Source organism: Bos javanicus, chromosome 23, assembly GCF_032452875.1.
Source record: "Bos javanicus breed banteng chromosome 23, ARS-OSU_banteng_1.0, whole genome shotgun sequence".
NCBI lineage: Eukaryota > Metazoa > Chordata > Mammalia > Artiodactyla > Bovidae > Bos > Bos javanicus.
This window is the reverse complement of record NC_083890.1, coordinates 3,302,198-3,326,588: the sequence shown is the minus strand read 5'-3', so window position 1 is coordinate 3,326,588 and position 24,391 is coordinate 3,302,198. Positions and strand designations below refer to the sequence as shown.

General features: G+C 40.6%; 1 protein-coding gene and 1 pseudogene across 2 annotated transcripts in view; both read left to right on the top strand.

Moving 5' to 3' along the window:
- Positions 1-24,391, top strand: part of BEND6 (BEN domain containing 6) — a 63,354-nt gene that overhangs the window by 9,607 nt on the left and 29,356 nt on the right. For both annotated transcript variants that reach the window (XM_061397804.1, XM_061397805.1), the window contains exons 2-3: positions 10,445-10,649; positions 16,019-16,196. In XM_061397804.1, coding sequence (XP_061253788.1) covers positions 10,530-10,649; positions 16,019-16,196 — 298 coding nt within the window. In that variant the 5' untranslated portion in view covers positions 10,445-10,529. The remainder of the gene's footprint in view (positions 1-10,444; positions 10,650-16,018; positions 16,197-24,391) is intronic.
- On the top strand, positions 10,664-11,711 carry LOC133236044 (large ribosomal subunit protein eL34-like; annotated as a pseudogene).

Sequence of the window (24,391 nt, the reverse complement as noted above, 5' to 3'; positions counted from 1 at the left end):
CTCATTACAGAAGAGTTGGAGACTGGGCCATTTTGCACCCGGCTCTCCCACTAAGTCAGGAGCAGCAGAGAGACTTCAGTGCAGAATATGAGGTTGATGTCTTTCTTTGTTCAAGCTACTATAGAAAAATACCAGACATTGAGTAGCTCATAAACAACAGAAATGTTCCTCTCACAGTTCTGGAGGCTGAGGTCCTGGATCAGGTGCCAGCATGGTCAGGTGCTGGCGAAGCCCCTCTTCCGGCTGCAGACAGCCGATTCCTCACTGTGTCCTCCCCCGGCAGAAGGCTAAGGATCCCCTGGAAGCCTTTCTAACAAGGGAACTAATCCGTTCATGAGGCCCCCCACCGCTTCATGACCTCATCACCTCCCCAAAGCTCCACCACCTGATACCATCACCAATGAGGGTGAGGATTTCAACATGTGGATTTGGGGAGGCACCCATTCTGACCATAGCAGCTGGGTGTAGGGAAACCAGGAGGAACTTCCTCCAGTATATATATAGTTTAAAAAATAATATGGACGTCTCCTACCCCCATGTCCCACCTTGCCAGAGGCAGAGCTCAGACTGGTAGCCCATTTCACAGAGAGCATTAAACCAGCACTGGATATTTAGAAATATGTTGCCATTATTTTCCTGGCACTTTGGAACTCACTGAGAGGAGAGTTTTCAGTTTGTATTCTGACTTGAGTACTGAAAGGGACCTCCTATGTCTACACATTCTAAAACTAATATGTATAGAAAACAAAACTTTTGGCAATTTGGAAGAATACTTAAGTTTTATTTTGCTATTTCTTTAAATGTAGTACCTTTTGTTTCTTACAGTTTAAGAGGTGGCTTTTGTATTTTGAATTCCTGAATTAATTGTATTAATGACATATTAAAAGTAAACCTAAATGCATTAATAATTTATATTTTTATTACATTCATTTGCCTTCATTAGTTACAAAGTTCTCTGTTCTCTATGTCTTATTTCTCAGATATGTTTTGTATAATTTGAAGGTTTCTTGGAATATTCTTTTTCAAACTATTGGTTATAATCCATTAGTGAGTTGTGAAATCAATTTAATATGCTATGATCATCCCTTATTAAAATGAAACAAAATACAGTACATAGAATAAAAACTGAGAGAATGCATCACATGCAGTAAAAATGAGTATATTTCCTGAAATTTTGTTTTAGATGTATGTGTGTGGGTATGTCTGCAGGTGTGTGTTTTCTGGATCAAAATGTAGAATGTATTAATATAGATTACATTTAATATATTTAAATATAATAGTATATATTTTATTTATAAATTCTAATATAATATGTGGTCATGTATGGATGTGAGAGTTGGACTGTGAAGAAGGCTGAGCACCAAAGAATTGATGCTTTTGAACTGTGGTGTTGGAGAAGACTCTTGAGAGTCCCTTGGACTGCAAGGAGATCCAACCAGTCCATTCTGAAGGACATCAGCCCTGGGATTTCTTTGAAAGGAATGATGCTAAAGCTGAAACTGCAGTACTTTGGCCACCTCATGCGAAGAGTTGACTCATTGGAAAAGACTCTGATGCTGGGAGGGATTGGGGGCAGGAGGAGAAGGGGACGACAGAGGATGAGATGGCTGGATGGCATCACTGACTCGATGGATGAGAGTCTCAGTGAACTCCGAGAGTTGGTGATGGACAGGGAGGCCTGGCATGCTGCGATTCATGGGGTCACAAAGAGTCCGACACGACTGAGCGACTGATCTGATCTGATCTGATAAATATATTTAATATACAGAATATAATTACTGTGAGCTTTGAAAGACTGAAAGTCATTGACATATTATTCATCCAATCCCATGTCTTGGAGAATCTTATGGCTGTGGTCGTATTTAATCTTACCCACTACAACTACCTGGGAAGTTAATGGTTTCTTTTAGCAGAAAAGTAAAAAATAAAGAAGGGCATATAACTACACGATTTTTTTTTACTAACTAATAATGTTTAATATACAGTCATATTCATAATATCCCTTCTGAATTTGCTAATTGGCTGGTAATATATACATTGACCCACTTGTTTGTGGATATTAGAACAGTGGCCTGAAATCTACTGAAAAGCAGAAATTCTGCAAGAGGTCTGATATGTCTATTCTGGTTGGTCTTAAATGAATTGTCTGTTTGTGAAGAAACTTGAAGATTTGTTCTATAAGGAAATTATGTCAGCAGGAGAAAATTTTAGTACAGTTAAGAATATTAAAAAATTCTATATTTTTGCCAACTGATTTTTTCCAATTTTTTTACTAAACACAAAAAACATAGCATCGTTTTTTACCAAAACACATAGCATCAAATTTACATCTTAATCATTTTTAAGTATATAGTTCAAGGGCATAAAGTACATTCACATTATTGTGCAACCGTCACCACCATCTATCTCCAAACTGCTTTTCATTTTGCAAAACTGAGCTCTATATCAATAATTTCCCAGTTCCCCCTCCCCCCACCCTGAGCATATGAGCAACCGCTGTGAATGGGACTCATATCTGTCACCATCACTAAGGAATACTTAACAGATCTTGCAGTTGGTGCAGGGAGGCCTGGCGTGCTGCGGTTCATGGGGTTGCAAAGAGTCAGACACGACTGAGCGAATGAACTGAACTGAACTGGTTAAATCTGGCAAATCCAGTTTTATCAAATAATAACAATTTGCTGTTGGATCTTCAGTTCAGTTCAGTCACTCAGTCGTGTCTGGCTCTTTGCGACCCCACGAATTGCAGCATGCCAGGCCTCCCTGTCCATCACCAACTCCCGAAGTTGACCCAAACTCATGTCCATCGAGTTGGTGATGCCATCCAGCCATCTCATCCTCTGTCGTCCCCTTCTCTTCCTGCCCCCAATCCCTCCCAGCATCAGAGTCTTTTCCAATGAGTCAACTCTTCGCATAAGGTGGCCAAAATACTGGAGTTTCAGCTTTAGCATCATTCCTTCCAAAGAAATCCCAGGGCTGATGTCCTTCAGAATGGACTGGTTGGATCTCCTTGCAGTCCAAGGGACTCTCAAGAGTCTTCTCCAACACCACAGTTCAAAAGCATCAATTCTTCAGCGCTCAGCCTTCTTCACAGTCCAACTCTCACATCCATACCTGACTACTGGAAAAACCATAGCCTTGACTAGACGGACATCTGTTGGCAAAGTAATGTCTCTGCTTTTCAATATGCCATCTAGGTTGGTCATAACTTTCCTTCCAAGAAGTAAGCGTCTTTTAATTTCATGGCTGCAATCACCATCTGCAGTGATTTTGGAGCCCAAAAAAATAAAGTCTGACACTGTTTCCACTGTTTCCCCATCTATTTCCCATGAAGTGATGGGACCAGATTACAGGCTCTAAATTATGTCTTTCAAGTACCGTTCTAAATATTTTAGTAATAATGTGCAGTGAAGTAAGGCACGGAGAGGAAAAGGTTAAAGCAGTTGTTTTGCTCACCAGGAAAAGAAATGAAGATGAAAGTAAAGGAAGTGTGTGACACAGCTAAACTCCTTTTCAGTGCGATAACTGAGCCCCTAGGTCAGGGTTCAGCAAACTGCTGCCCCTCTGCCTGCCTTTTGTTTCTGTAAAGCCTGTAAACTAAGAGCAGTTTTTTACAGTTTCAAGTCATGAAAAAAAAAAAGTGAGAATATCATATCATGATATGTGAGAATTGTATAAAATTGAAGTTTCGGTGTCCATAAACTTTCATTGGAGCACATCCACACTGTTGTGTGTACAGACTGCCCGTGTGCTTTCGTGCTGCAAGGGCACAGCTGAGTAGTTGTGACAGAGGCCACACGGGCAGCCGCGCAGTGCAGTGCCGTTGCGATAACTGAACAGTGTTTCAGTGTCATGCACATTGTCATACCACTATATGACACCGCGTTTTATTTTCTTACTATCAGTGCATGGCAGTCATGCCAAAGCTAGAAAGAAAGAGAAATCTGGACTCATGGCTTCTGAAGCAGAGTGGCGTGTGGGTTATTTTGCTACCAAATTAGATGGCAAAGCATTGTGTGTATTATACAAGACACTATAGCTGTGCTATAAAAAAACACATTACCAAACTCAGCATTCATCACAGTATTTCCAGCTCACCAGACAGCAAGTCACAACAATTAGAAAATTTATTTATTTTTACTTTGGGCCGTGCCCTGTGGCTTGTGGGATCTTAGTTTCCTGACCAGGGATTGAACCCAGGACCTTGGCAGTAAGAGCCCGAAGTCCTAACCTCTGGATTGCCAGGGAATTCTCCTTGAAAATTTAAAGTGAAATATCACAACAGAATTTTTTCACAAAAATGAGGAATGAAAAGGAGTCTGTGACTAGAGGAAGTTTCTGGGTGGTTTGTTTGTTAGCAAGGAAAGCCATTAGTGACAGTTAATGAAGTCATCCCTTTTTGCAGTAGCTAAAGGCATGCGCCCAAAAAAAAAAAACAAATATACTTAAGACTCAGCTTTTCTGCAGAAAGAGTTACTCAAAGGAATGAGGACATCAGGAGCAATGTAATTAAAATACACAGCAAATGACTGCGTGTTTCTTGGCTCATGATGAATCAACAGATGTTACTGATATTGCTTAGTTGTTCTTGTTTATTGCTGAGTTTAAAGTGACTGATAAATTAGCCATTATAAATAGTCTTTGTGAAACTACTGTGGGAGAGAATAATTCCTAAGAAGTTGAGAAAACACTGATTCAGTACAACCTGATGTGGAATCTACTAAGATGTGATGCAGTTGATGGTGGTTCAAAATGTGTGTGAAGCCAAAAAAAGATTTGTTGGAAAAATTTATAAAACTTGTGAAAATATAAAGTATTTAAAGCCTACAGTTATTCATTTTATTTTTCATCAGAAGATACTTTGAAGAAAATGTTTGAACCTATTATATAAATATATATTTTTACATAGCTGTATTGAATTATTATTTAAATGCAATTTACCCATTTGAAGTACACAGTTCAACGTGGAGTTTTATTTTTATTATTGTTTGTTTTATTCACAGGCTTTGTGCAACAACCACCACAATCCAGTTTTTAAAAAATACTTTTGGGGCCTCCCTTGTGGTCCATTGGTTAAGAGTCTGTGCTTCAAGTGCAGGGTTTATGGGTTCAGTCTCTCGTTGGGGAACTAAGATCCCACATGTCACATGGCTTGGCCAAAAAAATTTTTTTTTAATTTTTAAACATATTTTTGTCTTTTTTAAAAGAAACCCATCAACAGGCATTCCTTTCCCCATCCACCAATCTTTCACCTCTAAGAAACCACTAATGTATTTTTGTTTCTAGAAATTTGACAATTCTTGACATTTCTTAGAAATGTAATCATACAATGTGCGATCTTTTGAGATTGATGTCCTCAACTTAGCATAAGGTTTCCAAGGCTCATGTATGTTGTAGCATGTATCAGAACTTCATTTCTTCTTGTTGCGGAATCATATTTCACAGTAAGAATGTACTTACTTTTATTCATCTAGTCCGAAGTTGATACACTTCTGGGTTTTTCTACTTTTTAGCTGTTACGGCTAATACCGCTGTGAACATTTGAGTACAAATGTTTGTTTTGAAGTATGGTTTCACTTCTGCTGGATGCATACTTAGGAGAGAAACTGATGTGTCATACGGTGATGCAATAGTTAACTTTTGGGAGAACTGCCAGACTGTTTTCCAAAATGCATGCTCTATTTTTACAATCCCACCAGCAAGAGTGGGATTCCAGTTTCTCCACATCAGTACCATAAGGGTTCCAATTTCTCCACATCAGTACCAAAACTTTTTGTTTTTTGTCTTTTTTGGTTATAGCCATCTCAGTGGATATGAAGAGGAATCTTACTGTAATTTTTATGAGCATTTGTGTAGTGATTAATAACACTGGGTTATTCATTGTTTATCTTCATTGAAGTAATGTCTGTTTAAATCCTTTGTTTAAAAAAGGATTTATTTTTTATTTTAAAATAATAATTTTTATTATCCTTTGTTTAAAAAAAGCTGGGTCATTCATCTTTGTATTATTGTGTTGTAAAAGTTTTTAGATATCCTGTATTCAAGTCCCTTATGAGATCTACTTTCAAATATTTCCTTCCATTGTATAAGTTTTCTTTTTACTTTCTTGATGGTATCATTTGTGAAAATAATGTTTTTGTTCATATCTATGAAATCGTTGCCTAACCCAAGATCACAAAATTTATATAAACTCTGATAACACGTCAGCGTTAGCAAGTGAGCGTTTGACTTTAATTTTGAAAAGGAAAAGGGAAGGAAGGAAAAAAGAAAAGGGAAAACGTTGAACACTAATTAAACAAGATTTTTAAAAATTCCATTCTCCCTAGGCCTATCTTACAAAAAATTGTACTCAATTATTATTAGTTTAGTTTCAAATATGCATAGTACATCATGAGAAATGCCATGCTGGATGAATCGTAAGTTGGAATCAACATTGCCAAGAGAAATATCGACTACTTCAGATATGTAGATGATACCACTCTGATGGCAGAAAGTAAAGAGGAACTAAAGAGTCTCTTCATGAGGGTGAAAGAGGAGAGTGAAAAAGCTGGCTTGAAACTCAACATCAGAAAAATTAAGATCATGGCATCCAGTCCCATAACTTCACAGCAAATAAAAGGAGGAAAAAGTGGAAGCAGTGACAGATTGTAATTTCCTGGGCTTCAAAATCAGTGCAGATGGTGACTGCAGCCATGAAATTAAAAGATGCTTGCTCCTTGGAAGGAAAACTATGACAAACCTAGACAGTGTATTAAAAAGCAGAGATACCACTTTGTCGATGAAGGTTCATAAAGTCAAAGCTATGGTTTTTCCAGTAGTTAGGTACGGATGTGAGAGCCGGACTATAAAAAGTGCTGAGTGCCAAAGAATTAATGCTTTTGAATTGTGGTGCTGGAGAAGACTCGAGAGTTCCTTGCACTGAAGGGAGCTGGAATCAGTCAATCCTAAAGGAACTCAACCCTGAATATTCATTGGAAGGACTGATGCTGAAGTTCCAATACTTTCGCCACCTGATGCAAAGAGCCAACTCATTGGAGAAGACCCTGATGCTGGGAAAGATTGAAGAAAAAGGAAGGGGGTGGCAGAGGTTAGACAGCATCACCTCAGTGGACATACATTTGAGCACATTCTGGGAGATAATGGACTACAGAGGAATCTGGTGTGCTACCTTCTTCCTTTGCTGGAGTTGCAAAGAGTCAAATACAACTTAGAATGAATAACAACAACATTTCAAATTCATGAATGAAAAGTTTTGAAGATTTATGTTCTTTCTTACTTACGAGTACCCACATAATATCCTTGATTTTGCCTCTTGGCCTGCAAAGCCTAAAAATTATACTATCTGACCCTTCACAGAAAATGTGTGTTGACCTTGCTCTGAGTAACCAGATGAATGAGATTTACTGTAAATAGAGACTTTGTTGACAGAATGCTCTCTAAATAATTATATATCACCAATTTAAGATTGCTTATGGCAAACACACTTAGGATCTGTGGATTTACAACTCCCTAGAAAAGGTCATCAGAGAAGGCAATGGCACCCCACTCCAGTACTCTTGCCTGGAAAATCCATGGACAGAGAAGCCTGGTAGGCTGCAGTCCATGGGGTCGCTAAGAGTCGGACACAACTGAGCGACTTCACTTTCACTTTTCACTTTCATGCTTTGGAGAAGGAAATGGCAACCCACTCCAGTGTTCTTGCCTGGAGAATCCCAGGGACGGGGGAGCCTGGTGGGCTGCCGTCTATGGGGTGGCACAGAGTTGGACACGACTGAAGCCACTTAGCAGCAGCAGCAGAGAAGATCATGCGAGCTACACAGCTCTGAGGTATAAAGTGGAGGTGTGTCACAAGCTAAACACACCCCCTGTGTGAGCTGACCCCCAACTCTCAGAAGTCTCACCTGTTATTCTAGAAGGAAGGACCTACAAAACCAGCAGGAAGTCTTAAATTTCTCCCCATTCTGCCTGTGCCTTTTTTTTAAATTGGAGTATAATTGCTTTACAATGTTGTGTTAGTTTCTTGCCCGTGCCTTTTGATTGTTTGTGTCTTTGAAATTATTAACAAAACTTGATACTAGGTAAGGTCTCTGATGGTTGTGAGGTGTGATAGTCTAGTCCCATGTGTTAGTTGAAACACTCTTCATGCATTTAAAAACTTAAATTTTCAAAGAGTCAAACCAAGCAGTCTTGGAAAGACCATCCCGGATATAATTTTATGCTTGGAGTAGAGAATAATTAATTTCTCTGAAAATAGGTAAAAGATCCATATTTTCTCAAAGGAGTACTTGGTGTAATTTGGTAAGGAGCATAGTTACCTTCCGGAGAAGGCAATGGCACCCCACTCCAGTACTTTGCCTGGAAAATCCCATGGATGGAGGAGCCTGGTGGGCTGCAGTCCATGGGGTCGCTAAGAGTCGGACACGACTGAGCGACTTCCCTTTCACTTTTCACTTTCATGCATTGGAGAAGGAAATGGCAACCCACTCCAGTGTTCTTGCCTGGAGAATCCCAGGGATGGGGGAGCCTGGTGGCCGCCATCTGTGGGATCACACAGAGTCAGACACGACTGAAGTGACTTAGCAGTAGCAGCAGCATAGTTACCTTCTGTTTAACAGTCCCTTTGAGATCAGTCTCTTCTGTAAAGTTTTATCGCAAGCGTACTTAGTCCCTCAGTCATGTATGACTCTTTGCAACCCCATGGACTGTAGCTCATCAGGCTCCTCTGTCCATGGGATTTTCAGGCAAGAATACTGGAGGGGGTTGCCATTTCCTTCTCCAGGATCTTCCTGACCCAAACTCGTGTCTCCTATGTCTCTTGCATTGCAGACAGATTCTTGACCTGCTGAGCCATCAACTATATAAATTATATATCTTTTCATGAAAACAAACCAACATTTGCAAGTAAAAAGGATGCTCGGATCAAATGTGCTGAATCATCCACAGACAGTAAAAGATAGATTTGATCATTTCCACTCTATTCAACTTAAACACTATTGTCTGCTTTATCACATTTTGAAAAAATGATTCTCCCTTAAAATTTTTATGAAGTCTGTTACCTTTGAAATTTGCCCTCATTCTTTATAGTACTATTCTTAAGTTTATACCAAAGAAGATATTCCATCTCCAAACTTTAGAGGTTTCAGAAAAAAAAAAAGGACCAATTTCTAGGCCATTATTGATCTCCCTTGGAACATTTTGGTCCTGATGAGATCTGCTATCTTTAATGTCTTTTTCCTAAAGGTATATAACTTCCGTCCTCATTTGCATCATTTTGTAATCTTTCTACTTAGACTCCTCATAACTGACAAGAAAAAACTTGTAAAGATGGGGAAAAAATTATACTATTTAATTTTATAAGTGACAACTTCCTGCATCCCACATATTGGAAACATGACATCCTCGTGATTTTGAATTGAGTGGAAGTGTGTCCTAAATAGGCTCGTGGGAGAAGAACGACAGGAAATATTGAGTAAACTAGTTCACTTGAGTGGCTAGTGCCTTTACGAAACATACAGTTACAAACATATTATGTATCCCTTTGCTTTTTCTTTTTTATTTCATATATGACCAAACATCTCAAAATATCCCTACTTTTTTAGATTGTATTAACTTTATTCAACAGTCTAGTAAAGATTGAAAAACGTTACAATTTTATACATACCTACATATGCTTTCATTTTTTCTGTTTGTTTTTTATGGAAAGGTATTTTATTTTAAACATAGCAAGCAGTGTGTACTCAATCTCAAACTCAAGCAGTGTCAATCTCAAACTCCCAACCTACCCTCTCTCACTTCCTCCCTGGTAACCACAAGTTCATTCTCTAAGTTTGTGAGTCTGTTTCTGGTTTTTAATAAGTTCATCTGTATATTTTCTTTTTCGATTCTGCATATAATTGATATCATATATTTGTGTTGCTCTATGTTACTTCACTTAGTGTGATAATCTCCAGGTCCATCCATGTTGGTGCAAATGGCATTATTTTGTTCTTTTTTATGGCTGACTAGTAGTCCGTTGTGAAGAAGGCAATGGCACCCCACTCCAGTACTCTTGCCTGGAAAATCCCATGGACAGAGGGGCCTGCTGGGCTATAGTCCATGGGGTCACTAGGAGTCGGACACGACTGAGCGACTTCACTTTATTTTTTCACTTTGATGCATTGGAAAAGGAAATGGCAACCCACTCCAGTGTTCTTGCCTGGAGATCCCAGGGACAGGGGAGCCTGGTGGGCTGCGGTCTATGGGAGTCAGACACGACTGAAGCGACTTAGCAGCAGCAGCAGCAGCAGTAGTCTGTTGTATATATGTACCATATCTCCTTTATCCATTCCTTTGTTGATGACATTTAGGTTGCTTCCATGTCTTGGCTACTGTAAACAGTGCTGCAATAAACACAGGGGTGCATGGATCTTTTCAAACCATGTTTTTCTCTCGTTTTTCATTTTAGGGCAAAATATTAACAGCGTATCCCCATCTCATGGGCTTTCCCTCCTCCCACAATTTCACAAAACCTTTGGTAACTAACTAAGAAAATGCAGAAGATCTTTCAAACAGAGGAAACCACTGATTCCCAAGCTCTCAGAAAAGGAAAGAGGAAAAGGACAGAGCCGATGGACTCAGAGAACGTGAACAGTGACCCAGACAAAGCCCAGGTGGGTGTGCTGCTGCTGGGGGTCCACCGCGACTCCACAATTCCTTTCTCAATTTACTGGTGCATTTCCCCCTCTTGTCTCAATTTATTCTTCCCTTTAATTCTTTATTCAACTGAAGGAATAAAATTTCATGTTATCTTTTTATTATTGAACAAGTTGAATTAGAAACATACTCAAAAGACATCTTACATACTTCTATTGAAGTGTGGCCAATTATGCATTGTTCAAACTTTCCTTGATATCCTGGTATATTAAAGATCAGCAAACTATCAAAAACGTTTTTTTCTTCCCCAAACCACTGGAGACATTGGAACACCTCTTCTAAAATTTACTGGCTGCTTTTCTTTTTTGACTGCTGTTTGTAGTCAGGGCCCCTTTCTTGTTTGTATTCATTCATTTATTCCTTTCTGATCTGAATTCCCTACTCACATTCTCCTCCTACACTTTCGACAAACCATCCATGTGTGTATTCTGTGCCTTTTTGTGTGTCTTTGTAATGCATGAAGTGTTTGTGTGCATACATTTTTAATTTTTCTTAAGGTTTAGAATATATTTTAGCCCCTGGGAATGGTGTCTAGAGGCATCGAGAATGGTCCAGCATGTGGCGCATGTCCATCCTAGGCTGCCCTACAGCACAGCCTCTAACAAAGCTAGACTGACTTGAACCCCTGGCAATAGAATTTTTTACCTTTAAACGCAGAAGTTTGGGGAAGTACCAAAATCCATGTGTGGAATGTGCCCAGGCTGACTTTGAGAAGTTGGCTCTGTGAGACCAAAAGATCTTACGAGGTTTCCTGAAATGAAACATCTCAGCTGGGCATATGGTGGGTCCGTGTCTGCTAAGTGTGTCCGTGAATGGATTACACAGTCTCTCCTTATAGAGGGACAGAAAATCCTTGTAAAAGTGTTGGAGGCACAAGCACAGAGTCACGAACCGAAATTTAAAATGAAGCCTTTTTCACCTGAAGTTAATGAAATACTGTTAATCAACTATACGCCAATATAAAATTTTAGATTTTTAAAATAAAATAAAAAATGAATCACTTTTGGGTAATTAAAAAATCAAAAGGCTAAAAATTATATAGTGTATATATAGTATATATATAATATATAGTATGATCATTGTATATATATATATCATATTATATGTGTGTGTGTGTGTGCCTATAAAACATCTCCCACCCATCCTGTTCCCCACCCCCCAGCCCCCATTATAGGGAACCACATGTTTGGCTTTCTTGTTTATCATCCCAGTAAAATAAAGCAAATTGAATGTAGATATTCTTATCCCCTCTTCAGCACAAAGAGTAACTTACAAATAGGCTGCTTTGTACTTTGCTTTTTTAATTTAGCGTATTTTGCAGATCTTTCTATTAGTGCATAAAGAACTTTCTCTTCTGTACATCAGCACCCCCTGGGCGTGTGTATCCTTTTTTTACTTATCCAGGCACCTAGCATGGATATGGCTTGTTTCCAGTCTTCTTTCTACAAATCACGCTATACCGTACAACATTATGGCTCCATCATCTTGCACATCACTTAGTATTATGCTGGTATCATAATATACACCTCAATCTGTTTCTAATTTTTCAATCAGTGCTGCTTTTAACTTCTGTCTATACTGCTATTATACATGATTCATTGTGTCTAACAAAGAACAGCATTCATTATTTCACATGTGCTTTCCTCCAATGATGAAGACAGAGATTTCCTCCAGCATCTTAGTACTACAAACAATGACAAAGTAAATGTCCATATACATGTCCTTTTAAGAAACAGCGTGAGAATGTCTCTGTGATAAACACTCGGGAGTGTGAGTAATTGCTTTCGTATGACAATGAAATTACTTTCCAGAAGGTGTGCGTTGGTGCACATGCCCAGCAGCAGCGCCTCAGGGGTTCCGTGTTTGTGCTTCTCTGCCAACACACACCATTTATGTCCTTATTGCATATATTTGGTAACTGAGGGGAGAAAATGTTTCGATTTGCTAGTGCAGGTATGGGGGTCCAGAGGTTCCTCGAGGATAAAACAGTTCACCTGCTCTAGCAGGCCAGTGTTATGGTTTCTTTTGCAATTTGTGTCTCTCAAAAACTTTAACAGCTGATCAAACTCTTTCTATTTGGTTCCCTTGCAAGTAACTACTGCCACATATCTTATTTGGTCCTAAATAAGCCTGAAAACTCTCCTCTTTTATTACGGCTGCCCAGTCTCTTTTCTCTCCAACTTTTGGCAGTGAGTTAATTCCCGTGTGAAACAAAAGCCTTGAAGGTAACGCTCTGAAGCCGAGGTTTACTTCCGGGATGGATTTCAGTGTCCGGCAGAGAGCACTTAAAGAGAAGCTCTTGAGAAAGCCTTAGGTCACAGGCTTACCTCCTGCAATTTAGATATAGACATCATTTTTTTTTCAAGCCTTGAAGATTTAACATTATTGGACTCAGTTTAGATCGCTTGCTGCATTCTCAGTGTCAATGGATGAAGAAAGTCTTCCGTTTCTGCAAACCAGCTAGCACTGACAGGAAGTCACTGATGCACACAGACATTCTCTTTCCAGGCCCAATAAGCACATGGTCTGCCTCCCAAGGCATTGCAGGTGACCGTGGATCAACTGTGTCATCACTGAGGCCTAACAAGAGTCAGTGACCTTCCAACATGGTATACCTGTGCTGTTTTTGCTCACAGCCTGACCTCTAATTGAAACATATGTCACTTTTTGGGTATCTGGCTTCTAGTTTATAGAATCTACATTAGGATGCATGTTGAAAAAGCTGTAACAAAGACCCAAACATCACAGTGGTGTATAAAGATGGTTTATTTCCCTTTCACATAACAGGAAGCAGAGTCCTGGTTGCTATGGCAGCTCCACAATGTTGAGGATCCCTCTTATCTTCTGTATCTACCTTCCTGAACACATAGCCTTGGCATCTGGGTCAAGGTGGCTGCTTCAGCACCTACCGTCACGCCTCTCTCTTTGCCAGTAGAAAAAGGAGAATTGAGGCAGGATAAAACATGCCTGTTCCTTCTAGGGTCATGACCCGGTGGTGGTACACATGGTTTCTACTCCTGTTGATTGGTGGAAGCTTAGTCACATAGCCACACTGAGATGCCCAGGAGTCTGGAAAATGTAATTCATGCATTGGAGAGGAAATGGCAACCCACTCCAGTGTTCTTGCCTGGAGAATCCCAGGGACAGAGGAGCCTGGTGGGCTGCCGTCTATGGGTCGCACAGAGTCGGACACGACTGAAGCGGCTTAGCAGCAGCAGCAGCTAGATCTATTGTCTATTAACTTTGTCTTCCAATGATGTTTACAAATGGATTCGCTTTAGCTTGATTTTATTTCTCTCTTGTATGAACTTGCTGTAAGAACTAGATCATGTATTCTGCTTTTTTTCCAGTTACTTTTTTCCAATTGCTCTGCATAGAATTATGATCTCAATAGGCATCCTTCAGGTTTTTTTTCGAAAATATTTCACTTCTATTTAACCAAATCTATCATCAACTAAATCTACTGTGAATACATTAGCTACTTGCCCACATAGGACAGTAGTCATTTTCATTACCAGTATATATATTATATATATTACATACATATATGGAATAATGAAATATATACACATACGTAGATTTGTATATTTGTAAAATAAGGAGTGAGGTTGAATGTACACATTACCAAACATACAAAAATGAAATTGTATTTTCTATAACTGATCCTACCTGGCTTTCAATTCTCCTTCCCTGCTTGACAAGGAAGTGGGGAGATGGGGAATTTGAACTTGTCCATTGACAGTGAATTACAGTTAGAGTGTTCCGGGGTTTAAAAGTCCCTTTGAGATATTGGTATGATTTAAGTCTCAGTGAGACTAGACTCTCACCCTCCTCCGCTTCCTGTTTTTTTCTAAGAAATGGTTCAAGTTTTGAGGACTCTTCTACATCATCCAGCGTTTCTGCGGAGGGGCGGCTGCTCTTGCACCTGGGCTCGAGTCTTCTTTGTGGTTCCTGGGTGTCCCGTACTGCGACTGCTGAGGCACAGGGGTCCCTCCAGCCCCCCGGGGGTCCTGTTGGCACCGTCTACTGATGTTTGCCGTGCTGGAACCCGCTGCCATCTTCTGTAAGGTTCTGTCGCTCTGTAGTCTCTCTGTTCCCCTGGTCCCCCAGCACTTACCCAGTTCCTGACTGGGACACAGGGACCATTCGGATTCTCCAGCTGCTTTGCCTGACCTCCGAGGGGTCTGGACACTGTCTCTGGTTCATTTGACCACACGCCCCTTTGGGCCATTTCTGATCTGGGGCTCAGAAAGGCACCGTGTTGCCCTGATGTTGCTAGACAGGGAGCCCATTTAAGGCATTTATGATGCACTGAGAAGCCCGGAGCCGACCCTACTGCCTAGACTGCCTTCATTCATCTGGATGTTTCTGTCATCTACCCTGACCCCGTGATCCGCCTCCATTCCCCACAAAGGTCAGGGCAGGAAGAGCAGACACGAATCTTTCTGTCTTTCTTGTCCCTAATCCCTCTTGCTCCTCAACCCGGCCCCAGGAAGTCTCTTCCCTTCCTATTCAGCAGGAACTTTCTTGATGCCATGCCTTTATCTCTCTATATATAAAAAAATTGTTGTAGTAAAGCTGGTCTACAATGTTGTGTTAGTTTCAGATGTACATGTGCCTTTATCTCTTCTCCTTTGAAGTTTATTTTTATAAACATCATACTCCAGGCTTCTAGGGTTGGATCTTTATAAATTCTATTCTGTGTTGTAATTTCCCAGATTTAGATTTATATAAATATAAAGATAAGCTTTATAATTTGAGAAAATTTTTCTTTCTCTACACAGCCTAGGTTTTACAGCTCAAGTGTACACATTTCAGACTGTTGTCCTGCTGGCCTCAAAAAATATCTTTTAAACTAAAAGGTAAACATTAGTGCTTTGTTCTGGGTAAATCTCTCTCCTTTCTCTGGTGGAATAAACCCCCAAATTGGCCTCATGGCTTAGTCTCAACAGAGAGGCTGAGGATGAGGCAATGGGAGAAAAATGGAGGATGTGGATGAGTTATAAAGATCTGAGTAGCACTCTGGTTGTTTCTGCTCTGTTATACTATTTTTCAACTTTGTGTTTTTCACTGACATTAAGTTGAAAGTCAGAATCCTGATGACTGTTTTGAGAAAGATGTGTGCATGAAGCTTTGATGTCCTCCCTTACTCTGAGCTCCCCTGGATGGTGGAGGACCAGGCTGAGGCTAGATCACTCGCAAGGACCCAGCCCCCTCCTGGGAGAGCAGGAGCCTGTAGGTCTGATTAAGTCCCAGCAGCATCCAGAACACAGGAGAAACCACAAAGCTGCCTTGATGCTTTTGTTGTGCCTGCCTTGTATTTTAGAGAGACCCATATTCGGGAAATGCCTTTCTGCCTGGTGAAAGCTCCAGTGAGGATGAAGAGCCTCTAGCAGAACTGTCAAAGGAGGAATTGTGCACAAAAATAAAAAGCCTGAAACAAAAACTAACAAACATCCGGAAAGAAAACAGCCGCCTTCGACAGTCTTTGGTCATGCTGCAAGGTAAACCTAGAGAAAATTGACATTTTTAGATAAAAAGAAAAATACGTGATGAGTGAAAAGTATTTAAATCAGTTGTCAAGAATGAAAAAGTGAGTGCCTTAGAGAAAAAATTAAAAACTACATGTTAAGAAAATCTATGATTACACAATTTAACATGGATACACTCTATCAAATCCTCAGTTTATTGCTTAGAAAATTTTAGATTATTCCTACAAAATACCAAATGTTGTATTCATTTAATAATGCCCAACAAATATTTACTGAGCATTTAATATAGGCTTAGACAGAAAAGACCAGTTAGACAAGAGATACATCAATGTGTTCACGATGTACTTATCTCATTCCCCTCTGCTAATGAAGCACTAGAAAATGGGGCCTGTGGTGATCCCTTATAGAATCACTGGAATTAAACATTCCATATATTAAATTTTAGATTTAGAGTTGGGAGGAGTGGAAAATAATCACATTCCATTGAAGACTTACAAAGGAGAAAGATAGGCCCAAGGAAATGAAAACTCCCCTGGTATAATGCCTTTTGGAAGAACCTATTAATATATTATGTTTAAGTGTTTATTTTTTAAATTATGGTTTCCATTTGTAGTTCAGCGTCATGCCCTATTTTTACAGCTGAATTATATTCTGTGTTGGAAAGCATTCTTTCCAACATAAAACGGTAAATGCATAGTGTATTTTGAAAATACATCCCTCTGGCTGCTGTGTATAGAATGAGTACAAGGAGCACAGAAAGGAAAGTGGGGAAGAACCACTCTGAAAGGTGTTCCAGTCCTCATACTAGCAGGATGGCAGCCTCGCGCAGGGCTGTGGCCGTGGAAATAAAGAAGACGATCTTGCAGAAATGGCAGGAGACAGAACAATGTCGTGAGCTAGGTCGACACAGTGATGGCTCAAATGCCTTCCTACCATTATTGGTTAAGTTGAAGACTTCTTAGTTTTAAGTAGAAACAGGGACATGTGAATGGAAATAAGATATTTATTCCACCAACAAGCTATTCTCTCTTTATTTTTTACATCTTAAATGTTGCATTTTTATAACTGATGGTTTTTCCTGGTGAGGTTTTTGCAGTTTTCCTTTTCATAAGGATGTCAGTCATTTTGGATTAAGGCCTACCTCATTTTAACTTGATTACATCTGTAAGACCCTATTTCCAAATAAGGTCACACTCTGAGATTTTGGAGGTTGGACTTCAGCATCTCTTTTTGGGGGGTACACAGTTCAGCCCACAATATTCCATATTGCTAACCCCAAAGGTCCTTTCTGAAGGGTCCCATTAAGTGCCTGCTACTTTTGACACCTTGGCTACCTCTCCTCCCTTGGCTTCAAGGACACCTGTGTCCTCAGGTGCTGCTGAGCTTTCCACCCCGGTCGTGTGTCTGCCTCATTTCATCATTTTACCCTCCAAATATCTAATGATGCCCAGGCTCAGCCCTTGGACGCCTTTCTTTTCTGTCTGCGTGCATTCCACAGGGGCTCATGTCCAATTCTATGGGGTTAAATTCAACAGTAACAGTGATTCTCAGACGTACCTCTGGCCTGGACTTCTCCCTTTAGCTCCCGACTCACTGTCTGACTGTATTTACATGACCAGCAGGTATCCCAGGTCAGCCTGTCCCGTCCATGTGCCCAGCCTTCCCCTCCACCTGCTCCTGTATTTCCTTCTTCCTTGTCTTGGTTAATGCTAACTGCATAGTTAAAGTTTCTCAAGTCAAAAATCACGATGCTGTCTTGTAGTTCTTTTACATCCTACACTCAGTCTCTTGGCAAATCCTACTAACTTCCCCTTCAAAATATCTCTGGTTTAGACTAGTCCAGATCACCAGCTTCCCTCACCCCGGCTATCATGGGGGCTTTCTCCCTGGTCTTGCACTTTTGCTCATGCTCCTGTGCAGTCCCCTCTCAATATGCAGCAGTTGCAACCCGGCTCCTTGTAGGCCAGCTCATGCTGTTCTCTGAAAACTCTTTGGTGCACGTCCACCTCACAGGGGGAAGAACCAAGGTCAGTTTTATGATCTAGAGTCCTTACATGATCCAGGCACCTCCCCGCCACCTCCCTTTCTGGCCTTGTTTTCTACTCTCTCCCCATCCTTCTTCGTGATTCAACCCATCCTGGACCGCTTGTTTTCCCTCTGAATACATCAGAGGTGATCTGACTTCAGGGTCTCTGAACCAACTTTCTTCTTGGCCTGGGATGTTCCTCCCCCAGATATCCATGTGGTTTGCCCCCCCACATACTTCAAGACTTCACTCTAAATTCATTTTTGCCCTGACTGACTCTCTCCATTTAAACTATCAGCCTCTCTTCCCTCACAACGTTTTTTATCCCCCTCCCTTGCTTTGCTTCCTCTTTGGTATTTACAACTCTATATCCTCTATTCCATATTTAATATTGTCTGCCCCCCACATGTGCACACACTGGAATGTACTCCTGGAAACCAAAGTAAAGTTGGCTATTGGCTGGACTTCAGGCAACAGGAAGAGTCAGGAACTGCCAACTGCCACTGCAGTATTCATGCATGCATTTCTTCGTTCAACCAATATTTATAAAGTCCTCTGTATATCAGGCACTGCTGCAAGTACCTAGGAAAACCCAGTGAACAAAATAGCAAAAGATCCCTGCTCTCGTGAAACTCACATTCCAGTGAGGCAAGCAATCAAGATCATGAAAAATAGTGATTAAATAAATTACATAATATGTTAGCAAGTGGAAAAAGCTATGGGAAAAAATAGGTGCTCAAGGAGGATGGGGATTTGAGAGAGAGCGTGTGTGTTTTAGAATAATGTGGGTCATAGTAGGTCTCCTTGTGAATCTATAGTTGGGAACTAGGACGATATCAAAAAGTTGAAATTTCATGTATAATCCAAGTAAGAAAGGGATCTGAGAGAAGAGTGCACGGTGGTTAGTCATCTTTTGCTCAGCAGTATTCTTCTTTGAACTAAGAATCAGTTTTTCTGTCTATAAAGCCTATTAACTAAGAAATATGGCAGAGCATATATGACGTTGTAGACGTTCAGAACAGCAGATGTGTGTGTGCTCTGTGTGCACGTGTTAAACATTTGAAGCAGATCTTGTGGATCACAGCTAACCAGCACAGTAAGATAGAGAAGGAGAGAAGCGATATCTCTTCTGTACAGAATGCTATTAAATTGTTACATGTAAAGGGTGAATATATACCCAGGAAAAATAATGCCTCAGCTGAAAACTCAACTCTATTAACTAAAGAGATTTCAGTAAAGAAGGAAAACTCAATTAAGTTTTGCCAAGGCTCATTTAAATATAGTAGAAAGCTGTCAAAGTTTCAGACATAGGCAAAGTAAAACCAATGAATCACTGAAGTAGTAATCATTAAAAGTTTATTGTGCTCACATCAAAAAGACAGTTTGCAAATCAGGAGCACTCAAATCAGAATATGGAATGAGGCTCAGGAGTATATTTTTATAAAGCAGCTTGTATAGTGAGAACACAGTGACTGTTTACACTTCTTTATAATATTGGTTATAATATTAGAATTTTTTTTAAATGGCAGGGAATTGGGTCAGTGGTTGCCTCATATCAACCTTGGGAAGCAGTTCAAGTTTTGTTTATGATTTTTCAAAGATGAAAACAAGAAATGGCCCAGGACAAGTTAAGTCTTGCAAAACAAGCTAAATTAAGCCTTGTTTGTGTGATTAAATGGTTCTGTCTGCTTGGGGAATTTTCAAGGCTGGTCTTCATTTCTGATTTTTAACAAAGCTTAAGTTAAATGTCTGAATCTCCCTCTTTTCTTGAAATCCTATGAAAAAGAAACTTAAAATGCATAAAACCACAAGGACCAAGAAAACTCAAAAGAAGACCACAGCAGATAAAAGATGCCGATAAAATTTGAGAAGCTAAGAGCAGATGGATGAATGGTAACTGACTCCATCTGGAGAAATCTGAAAGCTCAGTGTCTGTGATGGAGTGGGGGAGGTACGGGCACAGGACTGGGGAAGAGGAATTCAAAGGAAATAAGCCACATCCCAGCCCAGAACTACAGAAGGCTTAGAATTGTACTTGAGAAAAGGATTATGTTAGTCCTGATGGTGCGAAAACTGGAGGAGTCATTGAAAAACTTCATCAAAACCCTTTAGGACCCAAAGTCTCACATTTTTTCTGTACAGCCGGCAACTTCCACCCTTCCCACAGCCAAGGACGGGTGTGTTCTCTTAGGAGAGGTTGATCCAAAGCCATGAACTCAGGGACACTGGGCACAGTTGAGGGAAGGGGTGTGATCATGGAGGAACTCCTCTAACACGTAATGCAGAGACCGAAACAAAGGGGAAGTAAGGTCACAGGAAACAGAGAAAATGCAGGGAGCAGAGGGAGGCCCCATGAAACAGGGTGGTTTAAGGAAGGAACAGTCAAAGACATCAATAAAATGTCTGGAAGTGAAAGTTAAGAAAGTCTTGTAGCTATCGCAAGAAGGAGACTAAGAAAAGGGAAATAAAAGAGATTAGGAAAAACAGAGAATGAGTCCAGGAGGTCAAACATCCAAAGAAAAGAGGTCCTGATAGAGAGGAGAGAGAAGAGGGAGAAATTATCTTAAAAATAAATACAGTAAACTTCTAGAACTGAAAGACATAAAATTCTAGACTAAAAGATGCTACCAAAAGCAAAAAGGCTTATTTAAGGCACAATAATGTGAAATTTCAGAACACCAGGAAGGGAAGATCCAGAAGCTTTCAGAGGGAGCAGGCATGTTACCTGCTAAGACGTGGGGGTCAGATGATGTTGGACTTTTCACCAGCAACCCTGGAAGTTCCAAGGCAATTGAGCAATGCCTTTAACATTCTGAGGAGAAATGATTTAAACCTAGACTTCTATACCCAGTGAAACCATCAACCAAGGGTGAGGGCATAATAATGATACTGTCACACTTACAATGGCTCAGTGCTCTTCCTGTGCTTCCTTTTTCAAAAATTAAGGGAGGGTGTGTTCCTCTAAATGAGAGAGTGAACCTAGAAAGTCAATCTGAAAATGGTAGTCCAGTTCAGGAGAGGGACAGAGAGTAGCCCCAGACTAATAGTGAGGGGACACTCCAGGGGAACGGCTCCACAGTGGGCCGGACGCAGCTGGTTCAGAGAGGTGGAGGGGGTTCCAGGAGAGAGATGACTGAGAGAAATATGAGACGGAGAGATGACATAGTCGAAAGTCAGTAAACAATTGTATGAATCTGAAAAAAATAAAAGAACAGTTGGTTATGCTTATTATTGTTATTAAAGACTGTAATGGTAATGACCATAGAAACAGGTAAATGAATTAGAAATTGTCCCTCTAAAGCACTAGGTAATCCAGAGTGGTAGCAGTAGGGCAGAGGACTCCTATTTTTCATTATAAGCCTTATTGTATTTAAAAAATAAATGCCTAGTACATAATAGGTACCCCAAATCTAACAGCTACCATTTTTTAAAAAATCAGTAATTTTCTTAAAGATCAGAAATTGCTGGTTATATCCCTAAAAAAATAAAAAGAATCTACACATATTAATTACAAATAGCTATAAAATATCTACTAGTTACCCTAACAAGAAATGCGTTGGCTTCCCAGGTGGCTCAGTGGTAAAGAGTCCGCCTGCCAATGCAGGAGATGCAGGAGACACAGGAGGCACAGTTTCAGTCCCTGGGTTGGGAAGATGAAGATCCCCTGGAGGAGGAAATGGCAACCTGCTCCAGTATTCTCGCCTGGGAAATCCCATGGACAGAGGAGCCTGGAGGGCTACAGTCCATAGGGTCACAAAGAGTCAGACACAGCTGAGCAACTGAGCACAGAATGTGTAGGATCTATGATGGGAGATTAAAACCTCAACAGAGAAATACACAAGTCTGGACTTCCCTGACGGCCCAGTGATTAAGAAGCCTCCTGCTAATACAGTGGACACAGGTTCGATTCCTGGACTAGGAGGATCCCACATACCTCAGGACAAGGCTGGTGCACCACAGTTAATGTGCCTGCAGTCTAGAACCTACGCTCCGCAACAAGAGAAGCCCACACACCACAACTGGGGAGTAGCTGCCACTCTCCATGACTAGAGGAAGCCCGCATGCAGCAACAGAGACTCAGTGTGGCCAGAAAAAAAAGAAATACACAAAGCTGAATAGAAAGACCTCAAATTCATAGATGAGAAGATGCCAGTTCATCCCAAAATAACTCCTAGTTTGAATGGAATCCCAGTCAAAATGTCAATAATTGCTTTGGGGTTTTTATCTTTGGGATAATTTGACAATGATTATTCTAAAGTTAATGTGAAAGAATTAATAGGCAAAACCAAGTAAGAATATTCTGAAAAAGAATCTGAGGGCATACTGTCAACATGAAACCATGTGGTTCTGATAATTCCAAGCAACTTGCTAGGACAAGAGGCAGCAGATCAATGGAACAGAACACACATTCCCAGATAATACCTTCCACACAGAGAAGAAATGTCCCGGAGCCACTATGGCACACGGGCATGGTTTAGAGAGATCAAACCACCTGGGTTCAAACCCTGGCTCTGCCACCTACTAGCTGTGTAGCTGAGTGTGAGATAAATGGAAATGATGAAAGCGCTGCCCTGGGTGACACGCAAAGCATTCTGAGCAGAGGCTGGCAAGGCACGTGCATAGAGTGTTTGCTTCTTGCTGTACGACAACCAGCACAGCCACACAGGGCTCTGCTCCTAGGAAAGCCGCACATGCTTGTTAAAGGCGTTGCTGTCACCAGATTCAAATTCTGAAGAAGCTTGGAACAAGGAGTCCTGCATTTTCATTTCATAGTGAGCCTGGCAATTTACTATGTAGTGAGTCCTACAAGCGTTTAGGATAGGGATGAATTATTCAACAGAGGATGCTGGGCAAACTGACATTCCAGTGTTGGGGGAGGGACAGGTTGAAGTTAGGCTCTCGTTTCACACCATATGGCATACTAAAAACATAACTGTACAGTTTAAATTAAAACTTCATGTTCTGAATTTGAGCTTCAACACAAGATGAATTTTATTCTTGAAAATTAATAATGCATATTTTCTAATAATATTCACTGAAGAGGCCTAGAAACAAGAAACCAATAGCAAAGAGCACTTCCAGCACCTGGGTTATGGTCTCGAAATACTGTTTCCCACTAAAAGGAGCTGGGGTTCCCTGGAGAAACAGCTGATTCCAGAACTCACCCAGGAAATGGACAAGATGAGCCTTGTCAGGAGCATTGAAGGGAAATGCAGATGAAAATGTTGTCCTATTGGGAAAGAAGAAGGTCAGCAAAGACCATGTGAGCATGTCAACTGGAAGAAGTTCCTACTGGCCAAAAATTATCACTAGAGCATCAATAATAATGACTGTGGCAATTGGTTTTCATGTGTATTCACATGCATGAGTTCATTCAAAAGAGAGAACACTTAATGACCATCTGAAAGAACCAACTCATTGTTTTGAAAACTGGCAAATATGGACTGAAAAATCAAGTGTTTATCCTGCCATTATTATAGAAATTAACCTCAGGGTAACCAAATAGTTGATGAGAGAAAGTTTCCCTTGGTAGAAGAATTCTAGCTAAATGAAGAAGAAAAGAATTAGGATATCACCATTTCATAACCTCTTGTGATTTAATGAACCTAGGCAGTGATCATTCAGTTCAGTTCAGTTCAGTCGCTCAGTTGTGTCCGGCTCTTTGCGACCCCATGAATTGCAGCACGCCAGGCCTCCCTGTCCATCACCAACTCCCAGAGTCCACCCAAACTCATGTCCATTGAGTCGGTGATACCATCCAGCCATCTCATCCTCTGTCATCCCCTTCTCCTCCTGCCCCCAATCCCTCCCAGCATCAGAGTCTTTTCCAATGAGTCAACTCTTCGCATAAGGTGGCCAAAGTACTGGAGTTTCAGCTTTAGCAACATTCCTTCCAAAGAACACCCAGGACTGACCTCCTTCAGAATGGACTGGTTGGATCTCCTTGCAGTCCAAGGGACTCTCAAGAGTCTTCTCCAACACCAAAGTTCAAAAGCATCAATTCTTCAGCGCTCAGCCTTCTTCATAGTCCAACCCTCACATCCATACATGACTACTGGAAAAACCATTGACTGCTAATATTACAACAAAAGGTTATTATGCATTCAGTGCCCTCTGCTGGAAGTGTTTTTAACTTCCAAGCCTTTAGATCTAACTACCAATTTACACCAAGTAAGGAACA